The 18,231-nt window shown below is 44.1% G+C and overlaps 1 protein-coding gene across 1 annotated transcript in view; it reads right to left on the bottom strand.

Moving 5' to 3' along the window:
- The window catches only part of SPG11 (SPG11 vesicle trafficking associated, spatacsin), a 95,829-nt gene that overhangs the window by 2,445 nt on the left and 75,153 nt on the right, over positions 1–18,231 (bottom strand). Inside the window, exons 28-36 of the mRNA XM_044230048.1 lie at positions 16,051–16,213; positions 13,397–13,611; positions 12,199–12,949; positions 5,246–5,385; positions 4,164–4,362; positions 3,609–3,746; positions 2,579–2,712; positions 1,852–1,959; positions 220–388 (exon numbers count right to left, since the gene is read on the bottom strand). Coding sequence (XP_044085983.1) covers positions 220–388; positions 1,852–1,959; positions 2,579–2,712; positions 3,609–3,746; positions 4,164–4,362; positions 5,246–5,385; positions 12,199–12,949; positions 13,397–13,611; positions 16,051–16,213 — 2,017 coding nt within the window. The remainder of the gene's footprint in view (positions 1–219; positions 389–1,851; positions 1,960–2,578; positions 2,713–3,608; positions 3,747–4,163; positions 4,363–5,245; positions 5,386–12,198; positions 12,950–13,396; positions 13,612–16,050; positions 16,214–18,231) is intronic.

The following is an 18,231-nucleotide window of genomic DNA, read 5'->3' as shown; positions in this document are numbered from 1 at the left end:
ACACTGCTTCCTGACTGATGACACCCCATCTGCACAGACTGCAGACGGGGCTGATGCCTTCCACATCCCCTTCTGCCTCCCGCCTGCTCCACGAGTGGCTATGAGCAGCCACAGTGGAGAGTGGTCTCCTGGTCTCCTGCCCCTCCTCAGCCCTTAGAACCTGGGCTGGTGGGTGGCGGGCGGCACTGGCCCGGGAGCATTGCTGTGACTTGTGCTCACCCCAGGGCTGGGACTCGATCAATTTCAGCTGGATGCAGGCCGCCGCCTCATGGTTCTCCCCAATCTCCCGACACATGCTGAAGCACAGAGCAATCATGTTGTGCTTCTCACTGTCCCCAGGGCGGCAACGTTTGATGTAGTCCAGGAGGGCCGTCTTCAGGGTGCCACTCTGCCCAGGAAAAAACAGGGAGTACTGGGGTCAACCAGTGACTGCAAGGCAGACATGACCAGCTGAGTGTCTTGGTTCAGAAAGTTCCTTAGAAACTCTCCCCAAAAGAAGATAACCAAAACTAAACACAGAAGCTGATGCTGCCCGGAATATAAGAAAACAGGTGCATCCTCTGCTGGTGAGAATGTGAATGGTAAAACAGTTGGAAGGGAGGACCTAAAAGATGTGCACATGCGCATTACTCCAGCAAGCCACGTCGAGGAATCGACCCCTTAAGGAATAAGCAGAAAGAAGTGCTGAGATGCACGTAACAAAGATATTTAATAGCAGACAATCAGAAATCATCCAGATGTCCAAAACCAGGGCTAGGAGAATACCATGTAGCCATTAAAACCAGTGTTGACTTGGAAGATATTCATGACATGCTTATTAAGTGAGAAAAGCCAGCTCTTTCATATCTACACAGCATTAGTAAAGTTTTGCTGAAACTATCTAAATACATATGTATCTATGTTTGTGGTACCTGTGCAGAAAAAGGGCCTAAACCAAATTGTTAGCAGTGGCTGTCTCCAGATGGTTGATAGATAACAGAGGGCTTTTTTCTGTGGCATGCTGTTTTCCAAGTGTCTTTACACTGAATATGCATTACTTTTGTAATCAGAAAAAGAGTTACTAAAAGAATATTTACATGCAGAAATGAAAATACCTCAAAAACAATCCTGAAAACCCTCTGGGGTATCCTGAAAGTGTGCCTAGGTCCAGGACTCGCTCCTCTCCTGACAGTGGGACTGGGTTGTCCTGAAACTAGCCCAGTACTGGGGAGACTTTCTCTACGTCATCTCTTTAGTCCTTCTGGACTTGAGCCCACGTTCCCGGAAGCCAAAAATGTGCCTCGGTTTTTAAGTCTTCAGAGGTACTGAAGCAATGAATCAGCCAAACGAATGACTTGGAAACAGAAGCTCTGTGACACACCAGATGTCACAGAGCATGCTACCGACAGACAGCCTGAAGGCCTGGCACGTCCACCCTCGGCTTCCAAGCCTCCTCTGGGGTCATCACCACAAATCGCTCTGCAGCCTTCCAGGGCCAGGCCTCAGCATTCACTTCCTAAGGCTTTCTCATGGTCCCCCCCCCCAACTCTCCACTTCTGAGCTGCTTAATCCACTTCCACTGAGCTCACTGAAGTGGTTCTTGCCCCACCAGAGCCAGTGTTCAGATAGGTGACCGAGGCTGAGGTGGCAGTGCGCAAACTCATTTTGTCTGTTACTTAATGTCTGTCGGCATAATCGCTACCTGGCCTGAAGCTAACCTGAAGCTACAGGTTGCAGTGCGTGTCCTAGGGAGTTCATTCCCTCCCTCCAGATCGAGGGCTCCACCCTGGTTAGGATTATTCCTGACAAGTCTGAGACTCTTAAATGTCAATAGTATACACCATCCCGGAGCTCAAATTACCGTACACCTACCGGATCCAACTTCTTCCTCATCAGTACTTCGAAGTAGTGCTTTTTATGCAGCAGGTCAAATATGTAGGTCATCTCGTTATACCTTCCGATGCCAGTGAGGAGGCGCACCTGGGAAGGGCAAGGGCCGCCTGTGTCAGCAGCAGCTGGAGCTCTCTCAGCCAGCCCACTATTCCCCTCCAGTGTGGCTGCTTTCAGATGCCAAGCTCCAGGGGAGCAGAAGGGCTCATGCCAGGCCGCTGTTCTTCACTCCCTCCTCCCTTCCTGTGGACCCAACAGGGCCCCCTCTGGAGGATTCAGAAAGGCCGGTTCACTGGGACACCAGGGGCCATTGCCGCCTTTGTTTTGTGTACATGTGACTGTAAGCGCTGACATGCCACCAGGGGCATGAGTCCTCAGCTCACTTCAGACAGAATGCAAATCTTGTTTTGGGGGGAAATACAGCTGACTCAGCCCTCTAGAAAAACTAACTGCCCTGGCAAGGGGGTGGGCCAGCCCTGGAGCATGGCAGGGATCCTTCTGAGGGCTGCTCCTCTGGAACAGTCTCTGACTGTGACAGCAGTCCTAACCTGGAGCAGAGGGCTGAGCCGCCCGGCCAGCCCCCAGTGTGGGAGTCATATCCAGATGGGCACCTGCCCTAAGACCTCACCAGCTCTGGACTGGCTGCCAGCCTATCCATTCTCTCAAAACTTTCCTCAGAAAGGAGGGCAGGGGGTCAGGGGCTTCATACCATCAGCCCGTACTCCTCACTGGGGGCCAAGTGTTTGTCCGTGAGCAGCCGGGCAGCTTGCAGGACCCGGATGATGCCCTCCATGTGGCACGTGAGCGTGAAGCAGTGATGGGCCAGGATCAGCAGCTCCGCAGCTGGGGACATGAGGCGGTGGTTAAGACAAGGCTATGAACCTGGGCAGCAGGGGGAAGGGGCCTATACGGACAGCCCATCGGGAGCAGGCCCCCCACTGATCCTCTGAGATCCTTGACCTCACCAGCTTTGGAGTAAAATTTGACTACAGACCTATAAAACTTTAAAAATGGATATACTCTGGAATCAGGAATTTATCTTAGGGAAATAATCATGGATGGGCATATAAACTTGCCCATAAGGATGTCTGTCCCAGTGTCTGAAACAGCAGAAAACTGGAAGCCAACTAAAGGTCCGGAATTAGGGTATAAAAATTTTTAATTCTATGAGAAATACCATGTAACCAGTAAGAAAGATATATAGAAGAATACTATCATGGAAAGCATGTTCATAAGGTAATTATAAACAGTCTACACATGCCATTTTTGGAAAACAGAAGCCTACAGACTCACACAGAAGATCAGAGGGACACATACTACTGACTGCCTAGAATGAACTACAGACTTGTGAAAAGCCAGCAAGCTTCGAGGTCACCGTCTGGGTCCCTCTGCCACGTAACAGCTACAAGTTCCTCAATCTCTCTAAGCTTCAGTTTCCTTCAAAAATGGGGATGGTGATCTCTGCTGTGTGGGGTGATGGAAGAGGAAGAGGAAGCTAACTGAGGAATGTTACCAGGTTGCCCTCTTGTGCACTTTCACAGTTGGGGCTGCTTTTCCATGTATGTTTTTCTACATTTTCTTCAGTGAACTGCTGGCTCTCCACTAAGAACTTACACACCCCAGTGGGGATCCAGAGCAGGAACAAGGATCCAAACAGTGTTTTGGAAAGGCTAACGCCAGAAGACTTCTTGGAGACCTCCCTGGGCCTCCAACATAGAAGAAAACAGCCAAGAACTTACTGCAAGACAGTTCCCCATGGGGAACGGAGGAAATCTTGTCCAACAACTTCATGCCTACCAACGTGCGATCTTGACACAGAGTGGTCAGCTGAAGAAATGTCTGGCTTTCCTCTGCTGGAGCGAACATCTGCTTCTGTCCTGTACGTAGAGAAAGATGGGGAAAAACATGTGGCTTTAACCTTGCAAGCTGAGAGCAAGGTCAGAGTCCCCGGCTAAGAGGCCCACTCTGCCCAGGCCTGGGCACTGGAAGGGGACACCAACGAAGCCCCCAGGACAGCTCCCTGCTCTGCTGAGCTCACATTCCTCGGCCTGGTGTCCCCTCAAAGGTCAGCAGTAGCTCACCAGCTCAGAGAAGGGCAAGGCTGCTCTAAGCGTTAATCCTAAAACAATCCATGAAAAGCAACAACATAAATGCCACGTGTTCTCCTGGCAAGTGCAACCTGACAATGTCAGAGGGCAGTGTGTGGGAGGCATAGGGGCGGAGCACCCACGTCCTTACTGCTGGGACTTGAGAATGTGCTCTCAGGGGCTGGGGAGGCCTGTCTGGTGGGGTACCTGTTCCCTCTGACGGGGTCAGTAGCTCTCGGGTCACCTCTTCAGCCACAAGTTCAGCCACGGTATCTTGCTCGAGGCCCTGGGTGCTGATGAAAGCCTGGGCGCGCCTGCATCGGTCCGGCTGCCGAGAGGCCAAGATAGCCCGGAGCATGGTCTCACCATCCTGAGTGGCCACATCTGTGTAGGAACAGCCCAACTCCTGAGAGGAAGGCAAAGTCGGTCAAAGCTCCTGTTAGGAGCCAGGAAAAAGCTAGCAAAAGACAGCCCTTTCTGAAACCCCATATGGGCTAACTCTATGGTTTGCTGAGCTTAGAGATCCTGCACCCCAAGCAGAAACCTCAGAAGCAGCCAACACCATTTTCTAGCCCTTTCTTTGACTTCACCAATGAGCTGGAGCCAAGTCTTGAAGGCTTGTCTTCAGAAGCCATCAGGTGACTTACATCTTGTTGAACACTGAGCTTTCTAAATGTTATGACATGCAAGAAAGTTGGATAAAAAGGCAAGAGGCCGCCTTCTACTCTTCCCACAGCAGTAGCAAAACCCTCCGTCTCCAGAGAAGCCCTTCCAAAGAAGGGCTTTAGTGCTTGGCATTGTGTCCCTTGTGCTCTTCTGCTTCTGAGAGTGTATGGTTTTTGCCCCTCAATCAGTACAAAGTCACAGACAATTCTCAGCTGCTTGGGTTCCTGTTTTTATAGTCCTCATATTCCATTTTGTTGTATTTTTCCAACTTATTTCGGCTTCTCCCCTGTGGAAATCCCCCAACAATCCTGAAACCAACCAAGATATCACGGTCAGAAGGGACCTTTAGGGTTAGGTCATGTACAGATGGGAGAACCAGGAACCCAGAGGTGTGGAATGCCTTGCCCTCGCTCTGGCTGGATGGGCCACAGCCAGGACTCAAAAGGCCCGGCTGGCCTGGCATCTGCCCCGTATTCCCAGGGATGCGTTTACAGGGGCCAACATCCTGATGAGTCATCTGCTCCCACATCATGATTATCATGTGAAAGGCCAAGTTGGCAGCATCCAAAATCTACCTGCAACTTCCTGCTCCCCTCCCCCCATCCCACCCCCAGAGCACGTACCTTGGCAAGTTCATACAGACACTGGACCTGCCTGCAGTAGTTCTTCCCATGGAGGCATTTGCTTGTCAGAGTTTCCAGATTAGTCACCACTTCATCACTGGGGGGCAGCATCACAAACGACTGACTATCCAAACTCGAAGCTGGAAGCAGATACAGGTCTGAGAAGGGGCTTTAAGCTACCAAGTGGAGGCCTCCCCCTAACGCCCATGACACCACCTCTCTGCTCACTGCTTCTTCCATTGCATCCCCGTGACTCTCCCTGGGTCTGAGACCACTTCTGACCGGGCCCATACCCCACTTGAGCTTATTTCATCGCCATCTTTGAGGAAATCCCAGCCTGGGAGCCTCACAGGCTACTAGACTCCAAGCCACCTAATGAAAACACTAGATCATCACCAAAGATGTCTGCTAAACTCTCTTCCACACACCCTCCCCCTTTCCTCTAATATCACGTAAGTCACCAGGTCTAGCTGACTGTCTCCAAAACATGTCCCCGGTCACAGGCTCCCTTACAGTCTTCATGACCCTGAGTGTGAGAGGCTGCTACCGGGTCCTGCTGCCGGCTGCGCCTCCCCACATCAATCTCCCACAGATCCAGGAGAGTCCTTCCAAAATGCCCATCACAAAAACCAAGGCTCATATGGATAGAAGCCTGAAAGGCATGATAAAAAAACTAAAATCCGTTTCAGATTTTTGAAAAGAAACAAAAAGAGCTTTTAGCTGAAAATAGAAGAAAATGGTCTTAATTTGAGAAAGTGTTCCTATTAGGGAAAAAAGTATTAAAGAGTATTTAGGTCACAATGTTCCTTGTAACAAAAACACAATTGAAAGATTTAAGTATGTACCAATAAAGTACTGTTAAATAATAAAAGTTTAAGTAAAATTATAATTTAAGTGTATATCAATATATAGCATTAAATAGTATATCCATACAGAATACTCTGCAGCCATTAAAAAGAATGAGGTCAATACATGTATACTGACAGGAAAAAAATGTATAACTTAAGTTTCTTAAGTTGAACTTAAGTTAATGATATAACTTAAGTTTTGTAAAAAAAAATAAATGGGGTGTATGTGTGCACATAACATGTGTAAACCCACACAGAGAAAACAGCACATCCCAAGTGAGTAAAAGACATTATTCTGGGGAACTTGGTGGGGGTAGGGGATGGCTACTGGGTGAATGATTTTCACTTTGTACTTTATGCACTTCCTTACTGTGATCTGTTACACTAAGCATGGAATACTTTTGCATTTAAGATATTACACATTTTAAAATATGCTTTAAAGACCAAAAAGTAAGTAAGTAACAACTCAGACCGGGTAATTCCCTGCTTAAAGTCCTTCACTGGGGTTCCAGATGGAGGGCCGGTAGAGGCAGTTCACCGCACCCGGTCTCACCAACCGAACTCGGTGTAAATCCCAGCACACAGCAGGATGCACAAAATGACACAAATGATCATCTTTCCCCCTCTAGTAACCTCTAGCCTGAATGCAATGCTGCCTGAAACCCAAAACTAAGCGCTAACTCTGGCAGAGAGAGCACACACTCCACAATCGCAGTCGGGGAACAGGAGAGGGAGCTCCTCCGAGCTTTCTCCCCTCCACTCCCCAGCAGCCCCGGGGCTATGGTGGGAGGGGCTGCAGCAGCAGCTGCTAAGATCCCAAACTCAGAGCCTAATCTTATTTTTAGATTTGGCTGCTCTGGGCTCCAGACGATGCAGTGAACCCGTGTTTCCTTTCGCATTATCCTCCTGTCTGCTGGCCCAGGATACAGGTGTGGTCAGGGGCGTGCTAACAGAACGAGGGAGCTAGAACTCCAGCTTTGGGCCATAAGACGACAAAGGGAAGCCTCAGGGAGCAAGGAAATACCTGGGAGAGAGATTCAGAAAGCCCCACAATAAAGCTGTTTATCAATTCCAGGGCTCACACCTGGGCTTTGCATCTGGAGATCTGCTCCTTGTCAGTGTAGCAAGATCCTGAGAGCTGAATTCACAGACCACCACCCAGGCTGAGGACTGACCCCAGGATGCCGCATATACACACCACAGATCTGAACAGCACCACAAAGAGGCTGGAAGCCCAACTGATAGTAGATCCACAGGCAAAAGAAAGTGGGTTGGAACTTGCAGCCCAAACCTAACCAGGTCAACTATCTGCTGAAAAATTTTTGAAAGATTAAAAATTTAAATAATCACCATTCCCTGTAAGATTTAAACAAGCACCCAGAATCTCATAACATACTTTCCAAAATGTCCAGGATGCAACTCAAAATTACTCAACATACAAAAATCCTGCAGTAAAACCTCAATTCATAGGAGAAAAGACAATCAACAGATGACACCTAGTACTAAAATGACACAGATGGGGGCGCCTGGATGGCTCAGTCATTGGGCCTCTGCCTTCAGATTGGGTCATGATTCGGGCTCCCCGCTCAGCAGGAAGCCTGCTTCTCACTCACCCACTCCCCCTGCCTGTGTTTCCTTCTTACTGTGTCTCTCCCTATCAAGTAAATAAATAAAATCTTAAAAAATAGATAAAATGACATAAACGTTGAAGTTACCTGATAGTTTAAAGCAGCTATTATACAAACTGTTACAACAATTATAAATGTTCTTGAGACAGACTGAAAAACAAAAAGTCTCAAAGAAACAGAAGGTATAAAGAAGAAAATGGAAATTTTGGAAGTGAAAAATAACTGAAATTTTAAAATCACAGAAATAATTCAACAGCAGCATGCAAATACCAGAGGAAAGAGTTACTGAAACTGAAGATGGACAAACAGAAATTATCCAATCTGGGGAAAAAAAAATTCCAATCTGAACAAGAAAGAGAAAAAAAAATCAGAAAAAAAAAAAATAGAGTAAAGTCTAAAGGACTTGTAAGACAGCAGAAATAAGAGTTCTGTGATTTGCGTCACTGGCGTCCCAGAAGGGAAAGACTATGAGTATAGTGCTGAAAAAGTATTTGAAAACATAATGTCTGAAAACTACTTAAATTTGATGAAACATATAAACGCAATCATTCAAGAATGTTCAGTGAACCCCGAACAGGATAAACTCAAAGAAACACATGCCCCTCATGTAAAATCAAACTGCTGAAGATTAAACATAGAAAAAAATCTTGAAAGCAACCAGAGAAAAATGCATTATCTATAGGGGAATAATTCAAATGACTGCAGATTATTCATCAGATACCATGGAGATCAAAAGTTGTACAACATTTTTAAGCACTGAAAAAAAAATGAATTTTCTATATCCAGTAAAAATCATCCTCCAGGAATGAAGGTGAAATAGACATTCTCAGATGAAGCTAAACAATGAAGAAAAACTAAGAGAATGTGTTACTAGCAGACAACTAGAATCACTAAAGGAATCACTAAAGGAAGTCCTTCAGACAGAGGGAAGAGAAACTAGAAGGAAACTTGGAACAAAAGGAATGAAGGAAAAGCAAAAAAAAATTATAAATATCTGAGTAAATATAATTATTCTCCTCTTGAGTTTTTAAAAATATGTTTTTTGGTTGAAAGTAAAAATTCTAGCACTGTTTTATGTGGATTTCAATGTTATGTAGAGGTAATATAATAAGACAAGTAGGGGCGCCTGGGTGGCTCAGTTGGCTAAGCGATGGGGACTCTAAGTTTCAGCTCAGGTCATGATCTCAGGGTTGTGAGATTGAGGTCCCTCTCAGATTCTCCTAGCTCGGCTCAGGCTCTGCTTGAGATTCTCTGCCCCTCCCTCCCCCCCACCCCCCATAGCTGGTACACAGGTGCATGTGCTCTCAAAAAAAAAAAAAAAAAAGAAAAAAGAAAAGAAAAGAAAAGTAAGACATAAAGGCAAAGGCAAAGAAGTGACTTTATAGGTGGTAAGGTTTCTACATTCCAGCTGAGGTAGTAAAATACTGATTTTAAGTACACTGTAAAAAGTGTTTAATGTAATCCACAAACCAACCAACGAAAAACCTATGCAAAGCTACATAGTCAAAATTAGAATAAATTAAAATGGAAGACTAAAAAATGTTCAAATAACCCAAAGGCAGGAAAAAATGTTTCTTCAAAAACCACAAACTCTTCAAAGGTGAAAAAGATAACCTAATTAGTTGTATAACTAAGAAAGAAATTAAATTTGTAGTTTAAAGTCTTCCAAAGTGGGGCACATGGGTGGCTCAGTGGGTTAGACTCTGCCTTCGGCTCAGGTCATGATCCCAGGGTCCTGGGATCGAGCCCCGCATCAGGCTCTCTGATTGGCAGGGAGCCTGCTTTCCTTCTTCGCTCTGTCTGCCTCTCTGCCTACTTGTGATCTCTGTCAAATAAATAGATAAAATCTTTTTTAAAAAGTTATTTATAAAAAATAAAAAAAGTCTTCCAAAGCATAAATCTCCAGGTTCAGATGGTTTTACTAGTAAATTCTACTGACTACTTGAAGAGGACTAACACCAATTCCATTACAATGTCTTCCAAAGGGTGAAAAAACAAAACAAAACAGAAGAGGAAGGTGTGCTTTCCAACTCATGAAACCAGCATTACCCAGATACATAAACCAGACAAAGTGTACCCCCCAAAAAAGTACAGGTCAATATTCCTCATGAATATAAATGTAAACATTTTCAAAGTAGAAAACTGATTATAATAATGTATCTAAAAGTTGTAATGCACTATGACTAAGTGGGATTTATCTTGGGAAGGCAAACCTCGTTTAATATTTTAAGATTAATGTAATCTACCTAATGTAATCAATAGTCTAAAGAAAAAATCCCAAATAATCATATCAATAGATGCAGAAAAAAATGACAAAATTCAATATTGATTCATGATAAAAAGACTCTCACAAACTAGTGATAGAAGGGAACTTCCTCAACATGACAAAGATTATCTTCAAAAAACCTATAGTTGGGGCTCCTGGGTGGCTCAGTGGGTTGGGGCCTCTGACTTCGGCTGGGGTCATGATCCCAGGGTTCTGGGATCGAGCCCTGTGTCGGGCTTTCTGCTTGGCAGGGAGCCTGCTTCCCCCTCCCCCTCTCTCTCTGCCTGCGTCTCCACCTAGTTGTGATCTCTATCTGTCAAATAAATAAATAAAATCTTTAAAAAAAAAACACAAAACCTATAGCTAATATCATACTTAACTATGAAAGACTGAATGCTTTCAAAGACAGTCTCTTTAACAAATGGTGCTGGGAAAACTGGACAGCTACATGGATAAGAATGAAACTGGATCCTTTCTTACACCACACACACACACACACACACACACACACACACACGCAAAATTCACAATGGATTAGAGATCTAAAAGTGAGACTTGAAACCATAAAATTCTTAGAAGAAAACATAGGCAGCAATCTCTCTGACAGCTGTAGAAATATTTTTCTACATGTCTCCTCAGGCAAGCGAGAAAAAGCAAAATTAAATTATTGAGAATACACTAAAATAAAAAGCTTCTACGCAGCAAATGAAACCATCAACAAAACAAAATACAGACTACTGAATGGGACAAGATATTTGCAAATACGTAGCTGATAAGGGGTTAATACATACAGAACTTCTCAACACCAAAACCCCCACAAATAATCCAACTAAAAAAATACAAGACATGAATAGACGTTTTTCCAAAGACATAAAGTTGGCCAAAAGACACATGAAAAGATGCTCAACATACCTCATCATTGGGGAAATGCAAATCAAAACCACAATGAGATATCACTTTATACCTGTCAGAATGGCTAAAATAAAAAAAAAAAAACAACAACACAAGAAATAACAAGTATTGGTGAGGAAAAGGAATCCTTGTGCACTCCTGGTGGGAATCCCAGCTGGTGTAGCCACTGTGGAAGACAGTATGGAGGTTTCTCAAAAAATTAAAAATAGATCTACCTTATGATCCAGTAATTTCACTACTGGATATTTACCCAAAGAACACAAAAGCATTAATTCAAAAAGATATATGCACCCCTATGTTTGCTGCAGCATTATTTATAACAATCAGGATATGGAACCAACCCAAGTGTCTATTCACAGATGAATGGATAAAGAAGATGTGGTGTATGTATGTGTGTACACACACACACACACACTGAAATACTACTCAGCCATAAGAAAGAATGAAATCTTGCCATTTGCAACAATATGGATGGATTTAGAGGGTATAATGCTAAGAAGACAGAAAAAGAAATACCATATAATTTCACTGATACATGGGATTCAAGAAACAAATGAACAAAGAACAAAAGAGACAAAAAATACTCTTAACTATACAGAACAAACTGATGGTTACCAGAGGAGAGGTGGGTGCAGGGATGGATGAAACTGGTAAAGGCCATTAAGATTCCACTTATCCTGATGAGCAATGAAATATGTTGAATCACACTGTACACCTGAAACTATACTGTTTGTTTATCATACTTGAATTAAAAAAAGAAAAGGCTGAATGCTCTCTACCTAAAATCTGTAACAAGGCAAATATATCTGCTCTTACCATTCCTATCCAACGTCATACCAGAAGTCCTAGCCAGGGCAATAAAGGGAGACAAAAAAATAATATGCATTCGGATTGGAAAAGAAGATATAAAACCATCTCTATTAGATAGTATGGTCTCTAGAAAATACTAAGGAATCTATAAGAAAACCCCTAGGATAAGCAAGTTTAGCAAGGTCACAGGATATAAGAGTAACACAAAAATCAGTATATTTCTATATACCATCAATGTACAATTAGAAACATGACTAATGGTATAGAATAATTTCAATGAACTAGCTACAAATCGAGTAAATTCCCTCCAACTTGGATATACAGCTAGTTAAAAAACTTAAGTTTCTATTTCACTGACAAGTTAACTACCTAGTTTATGGATTACCCTTGGCTCGTTCAACCAGTCTGCCAAAAGGAACCGCTTCCTTCCGGGAAAGAGTGCCCACAGCTCTGTTCGGGACTCAGGGCTGTTTGCTCTCCTTCACTTACTACTTTGGACCTTTCTTAGTGGAGTGCCAGGTTCTTCTTCCTCAAGCCGCTGGGTGCTTTGGAGGACAGCACGGATCTCTGGGTGCAGGCCATCCACACTAGCTTCCCCCGCAGCCAGTGCTCTGCAGTGCAACACCAAGGTGACATCTTGATTGTAGAAATGAAAATACCGACACACTCTACTTGCTTCATGGACACAGCCATCATCCAATAGGCGCCCAATCAGAGAGTTAAGGGACTCCTGCTCCTTCCAATCCAGTCTGCTCTCACAAGTCTCTTTGGGTGGAAGGCCATTAAGTTCTAAATATTTTGCTGTGTTCAGAGCAGCCAACATGGAGAGGGAAAACTTGTGGGCTACATTATCAAAGGACGGCTCCCCACTAGTTGAGATGTGCTGAGGAAACCTGGGCTCTGCGTCCTCCTGTTTGTCTCTGAGGGCATGCTGGGCAATGCGGCAGTGCCAGATCTGCTTCTCCAGCTCCTCCAGCTCATCCTCAGGCCCTGGGGCCTCCTGAGCAAGCCAGTGAGCCGCCAGTGTGAGCAGCAGACGGCGCTCCTCCAGGCCAGGCGGTCCCCCCTCCCCTGGGGCCTCAGGGCCCTCCTGGGCCTGAGCTGAGAAAAAGGAAGCAGCTGCTCTGCTTGAAATGGCATTTTTCTTAAAATTCTCATGACACTTTGTCCAGAAGTCAATTCTTGCTTGTTTCAGGGCCCACTGGTCGGTGTGTTGTAAGGTCTGCATTTCCTGTGTTATCTGTGAAATTTAACAAAACACTTATTAGCCCCTCCTGGATAAAGAAGTATCAGAAGTGCTAATGCTCCCTCGGTAGGCCGTACTAGTCAAAGCCAAATCAAGTCCAAGAACATAAGACTCAGCTACAGATGATCCTGGATATTTTATCTGGAAATTTAAACTACGAAAAGCAATTCTACATTTATCTAATTGAAGGGGGTTCAAGATGAAGCCATCCCATATTTAATTCTATTCAAAGCATAAGAGTTGTAGCACATCCTGTAAGCTAACCTTGGTTTCAAGCACACATTCTACACTAATGGGCATCCCAGGGCTCATCCATTTCTGAAAGTCATGTGTGTATCCAAAGTAAAAAAGCCTCTCCTATAAATCACTTATCTCATCTGATTCTGCTTAATGCTAGATCAAAAAGCTAAGATTTCAAATAACTTAAAAGACTAATGATACCTCTTCAATAACCAAGTTGTCCACAGGTAGTTCTGCTAATTCTGCTACTCTTCTGGCCAAAGCAAACCGTCCCTCTGTCTCCAGTTTTTCCAAAATAGATTTACATTCGTGCTGGAAATTCTCAATGCTGTAGCTGCTAATAATTACATGATTAATGGCTATGGATGTGTCCTTTAAAATTTGGCTAAGGACAAAGAGCTTCTTCACATCTGGACCTGTGCCAAAGAGAAGAGGGTATAAAACATTTTATCAGTAAAATGCTGCTATCAGAGTGAAAGTATGTATGTTTAACACAATAATGTGAGTAAAAGAAAACACAAAAAATGATTTTTTTAAAAGATTGTATTTATTTATTTGACAGAGAGAGATCACAAGTAGGCAGAGAGGCAGGCAGACAGAGAGAGAGGAGGAAGCAGGCTCCCTGCTGAGCAGAGAGCCCGATGCGGGACTTGATCCCAGGACCCTGAGATCATGACCTGAGCCAAAGGCAGCGGCTTAACCCACTGAGCCACCCAGGCGCCCCACAAAAACCGATTTTTATACTCTGGCTGGCTAGCAGATGAAGCCATAAGCCATCTCCTATATAGTAAGAACTTGCAAGATTCACGTAGGGACTCCATCTACACAGCTGCCTTTATACTCAGGGTGGGGAGTCAGTAGTCCTGTTATGTGGTAGCGAAAATCTGGTCATTGATTCAGGACAACCCCACCACTTTCTGAATTTTTCTCCAACGTTGAACACATTTATTTTTATGATTGTTTACTTGCTCATTCAGTGCAGACATCATGTGAATTAAGACACAGAACCGGGGCGCCTGGGTGGCTCAGATGGTTAAGCATCTGCTTTCAGCTCAGGTCATGATCCCAGGGTCTTGGGATTGAGGCCAACATCGGGATCCCTGCTCAGTGGGGAGCCTGCTTCCCACTCTCTCTGTGCCCCTCTCCCTGCTTATGCTCTCTTCACTCTGTCAAATAAATAAATAAAATCTTAAAAAAAAAAAAAAAAAAGAAAAAATAGACACAGAACTGGTAGCACAGCTGAAACTGCAGCTGGCCAACAGCCAAGTCTCCTCATATTCTGAATGGAGCATCACTTGCTCCTTTGGACAACTACTTAACCAGGGAGACCCAGCTGAGTTGGTGTTGTTCTTTTTCTTTTTTTTTTTTTTAATATTTACTTATTTATTTAGATTTTTTAATTTATTTTTTTAGATTTTGTTTTTTATTTGACAGAGACACAGTGACAGAGGGAACACAAGCAGGGGGAGTGGCAGGCAGAGGGAGAAGCAGACTCTCCGAGGAGCACGGAGCCTGATTCAGGGCTCAATCCCAGGACCCCAGGATCATGACCTGAGCCAATGGCAGATGGTTAATGACTGAGTCACCCAGGCGCCCCTAAAGATTTATCTATTAATTGAAGAGGAAGAGCATGGAGCAAGATAGAGGGGCAGAAAGAGTCTTAAGCAGAGTCCGTGCTGAGCACAGAGCCTGATTTGGGGCTCGATGCCATGATCCTGAGATCACGACCTGAGCCAAAACCAAGGACAGGCATGAAAACATTCTGTAGAAGCCTATTCCCAGTGGCACCTGCTGAGCTGTGGTCTGATTTAGGTAGTTCTAGGGAGAGGGAGATACCCTGCACAATACCCACCAGTAATGAGATGCTGGGTTTCTTTGTTGACAGCATATAAAACCTAGGTTTTTAGAGAAACAATTTCTTTTCTCTAGGCACGTGTATGTTATACACACACAGAACACAAATGTGCTATAAAAACAAAACAATTATATGAATAAAAGCAGTATAACAGTTCACAACATAGACAATCCTTGTACTTTTTCAAGGATATAGTGACTCCGGCAAGAAAACAGGATGTTCACTTCTGAAAAAAAATTAAAATTACTACAGATCACTGAAAAGATCTGTATGTTAAAAGGACCAACTATTTGGTCTACAGAGTCATGGACAAGTCCCCTCCTATTGACACTGCATTTTGGAAACACCCCTATTTGTGTCCAGTCCTCAGCCCTGACAGCCCACACCACAGGGACTGAGCCGGGCATTGTCACTCTTCTGTGCAGATATGAGCTCTGCAGGTGACTACCTGTGAGTTTAAATGTGATAAAATAACCCCAGTCATGAAAAACATCAGAATCTAGTAGGAGACAACAACATAATCATGCAACAGAAACTTAAAATTATCAAGTAGAAAAGAAGGTTAAGGCAGTAATTGGTTTCACTTGATTGGCAAAAACCTTAAGAGACTGCCATTGTCTGGAGGAATCTGCAAAAAAATAAGCATCACTGGTCTTTGAAAACTTCAAAATGGATTAGTCATTCCTGAAGCAGAGTACGTGACCCCGAGCAACGATGCCATGTTAAGGAATGACAGTGACAGGGTGGTGACTAGCCACGGGAAATGCAGCTGACAAGTCTTCAGAAGAAGACAATTGTATTATTTAGGTTGTCTCCAGTTGTGCTATGTTTCAAATGCTTTAACCACGACTGCAGTTTCCTGCAACCTCTTCTTCATACCTCATTATGGACTGTAAATGTAATGTTATATATCAAACGCATTTTCACTTTCTGAACGCCCTTCTCAAGTACTTTCAAGATTAAGGAAGCTAATTTCTTAACAATTTAAGGACTGTCTTACCATCAGAGAAGAGATTTTCTATTCCAACAAAGAGCTGTAATAACTTCCCCAGTTCATACTGGGTCCCACACTGCTGCAGCATAAGCTTCAGAAGAAAACACACGTGCTCCTTCAGCCATGGGGCAGGGATGGTAGTGTGGACCCCTGTGGCTGCTGTTTCAACCTAGGGAAATAAGAGGGGGTGAGGAAAGCTGCTTTCACAGGAACAAATCAAAACCTCCAAATGTGGAAAAAACTAAGAAAGCCACGATACCATCATGAGTCATCTCCTCTCACAAAGGGGAACGCTTATTCAGGTCTTTTCCAAATGCCAAGAATTGGAAGCACGGCTCAGAGGAGGGGCAAAAATAAGCCCTCCTTGGCAGCTCTGTGGTCTGTCTCTCTGTGGGATGTCCTATTGGAGAGAGCTGTGTGTGTCAAAGTCAAGGATGAACAAGAGACCTAAAGACTGAATGTTAACTATGGAGTGAATGGATGCAAACACCCTCAAGTTAGTGACTATCCAAGTACTAACCCTGTGGGTTTCTGTGACATTAACCCAACACATTTCACTTAACAGCTTTTGAGAGGGATGTAGGCTTGCCCTGGAGTCCAGAAGATCTGAAATTCACATATTAAGACCTCTAAGAAAGATTTAACGTGGGGTACCTGGCTGGCTCAGCGGGTTAAAGCCTCTGCCTTTGGCTCAGGTCATGATTCCGGGGTCCTGGGATGGAACCCAGCATTGGACTCTCTGCTCAGCGGGGAGCCTGCTTCCCCCACTCTCTCTCTGCCTGCCTCTCTACCTACTTGTGATCTCTGTCAAATAAACAGAATCTTTAAAAAAGAAAGAAAGGGAAAGAAAAGAAAGATTTAACGTTGCCCAACTTATTCTACCTGTTTGCCGTAGTTTCTACTACCATTAGGGGAGAATCTTGATTAAGAAGTCTGGATTGGGCGCCTGGGTGGCTCAGTGGGTTAAGCCACTGCCTTCGGCTCAGGTCATGATCTCAGGGTCCTGGGATCAAGTCCCGCATCGGGCTCTCTGCTCGGCAGGGAGCCTGCTTCTCTCTCTCTGCCTGCCCATCTACTTGTGATTTCTCTCTGTCAAATAAATAAATAAAATCTTTAAAAAAAAAAAAAAAAGAAGTCTGGATTTATGGCGCTACAATCGAATGCTAGAAATATTAATAGGAAGATGACCCCAAGTGGCAAGCTACATTAGCTGGAATTAGAGCATGAGTTCTTAGCCTTTATCTACTTGTTTACTACTCTTGCTGCCGTTAAGAAGAGGGTCTACAGCAGGCAGGTGATGGAACTGGTCAGAAGAAAAACATACATGGAAGTAAAGGGTGGAGGCAAGGATGGAAGAGGAGCACTGTCCCTCTATAGAGACAAGCTGGAGCAGAGGCAGTCAGGCCAGAGTAAGAAGACACCTGGGAGGCCCTAAATATACAATAAAAAACTAAAAAACTCCTAAGACATAATATAAGAGAAAACGCAGATGACCCTGCATATGGTGATACCTTCTTAGATACAATGCCAAAGACATTAATTCATGAAAAAAATTGATCAGACTGATTTCATCAAAATTAAAAACTTCTGCTCCACAAAACAAAATCTCAAGAGAATTAGAAGGCTAGCAACAGACTGAGAGAAAATATTTGTGAAAGACACATCTGATGATGGACTGTTATCCAAAATACACAAAGAACTCTTGAAGTGGCAAACAAACAAACAACAATTCTTTTTTTTTTTTTTTTTTTTTAAGATTTTATTTATTTCTTTGGCAGAAACAGATCACAAGTAGGCAGAGAGGCAGACAGAGAGAGAGGAGGAGGCAGGCTCCCTGCCGAGCAGTGAGCCCGATGCGGGACTGGATCCCAGGACCCTGAGATCATGACCCGAGCCGAAGGCAGAGGTTTTAACCCACTGAGCCACCCAGGCGCCCCTATAAACAACAATTCTATTAAGAAACAGGCTAGGGGCACCTGGCTGGCTCAGTAGGAAGAGCATGCAAGTCCTGATCTTGGGTTGTGAGTTTGAGCCCCATGTTGGGCATAGAGTTTATTTTTAAAAAGATAGGCTGAAGACCTTAATAGATACCTGACCAAAGAAGATATACAGATGACAAATAAACATGTGAAAAGATGCTTTACATCATATGCAAGTTAAAACAATGACATATTATAAAATACCTAT

The sequence above is a fragment of the Neovison vison genome, chromosome 13, assembly GCF_020171115.1.
Source record: "Neovison vison isolate M4711 chromosome 13, ASM_NN_V1, whole genome shotgun sequence".
NCBI lineage: Eukaryota > Metazoa > Chordata > Mammalia > Carnivora > Mustelidae > Neogale > Neogale vison.
The sequence above is the reverse complement of the archived record's forward strand: the minus strand, read 5'-3'. Positions and strand labels throughout refer to the sequence as shown.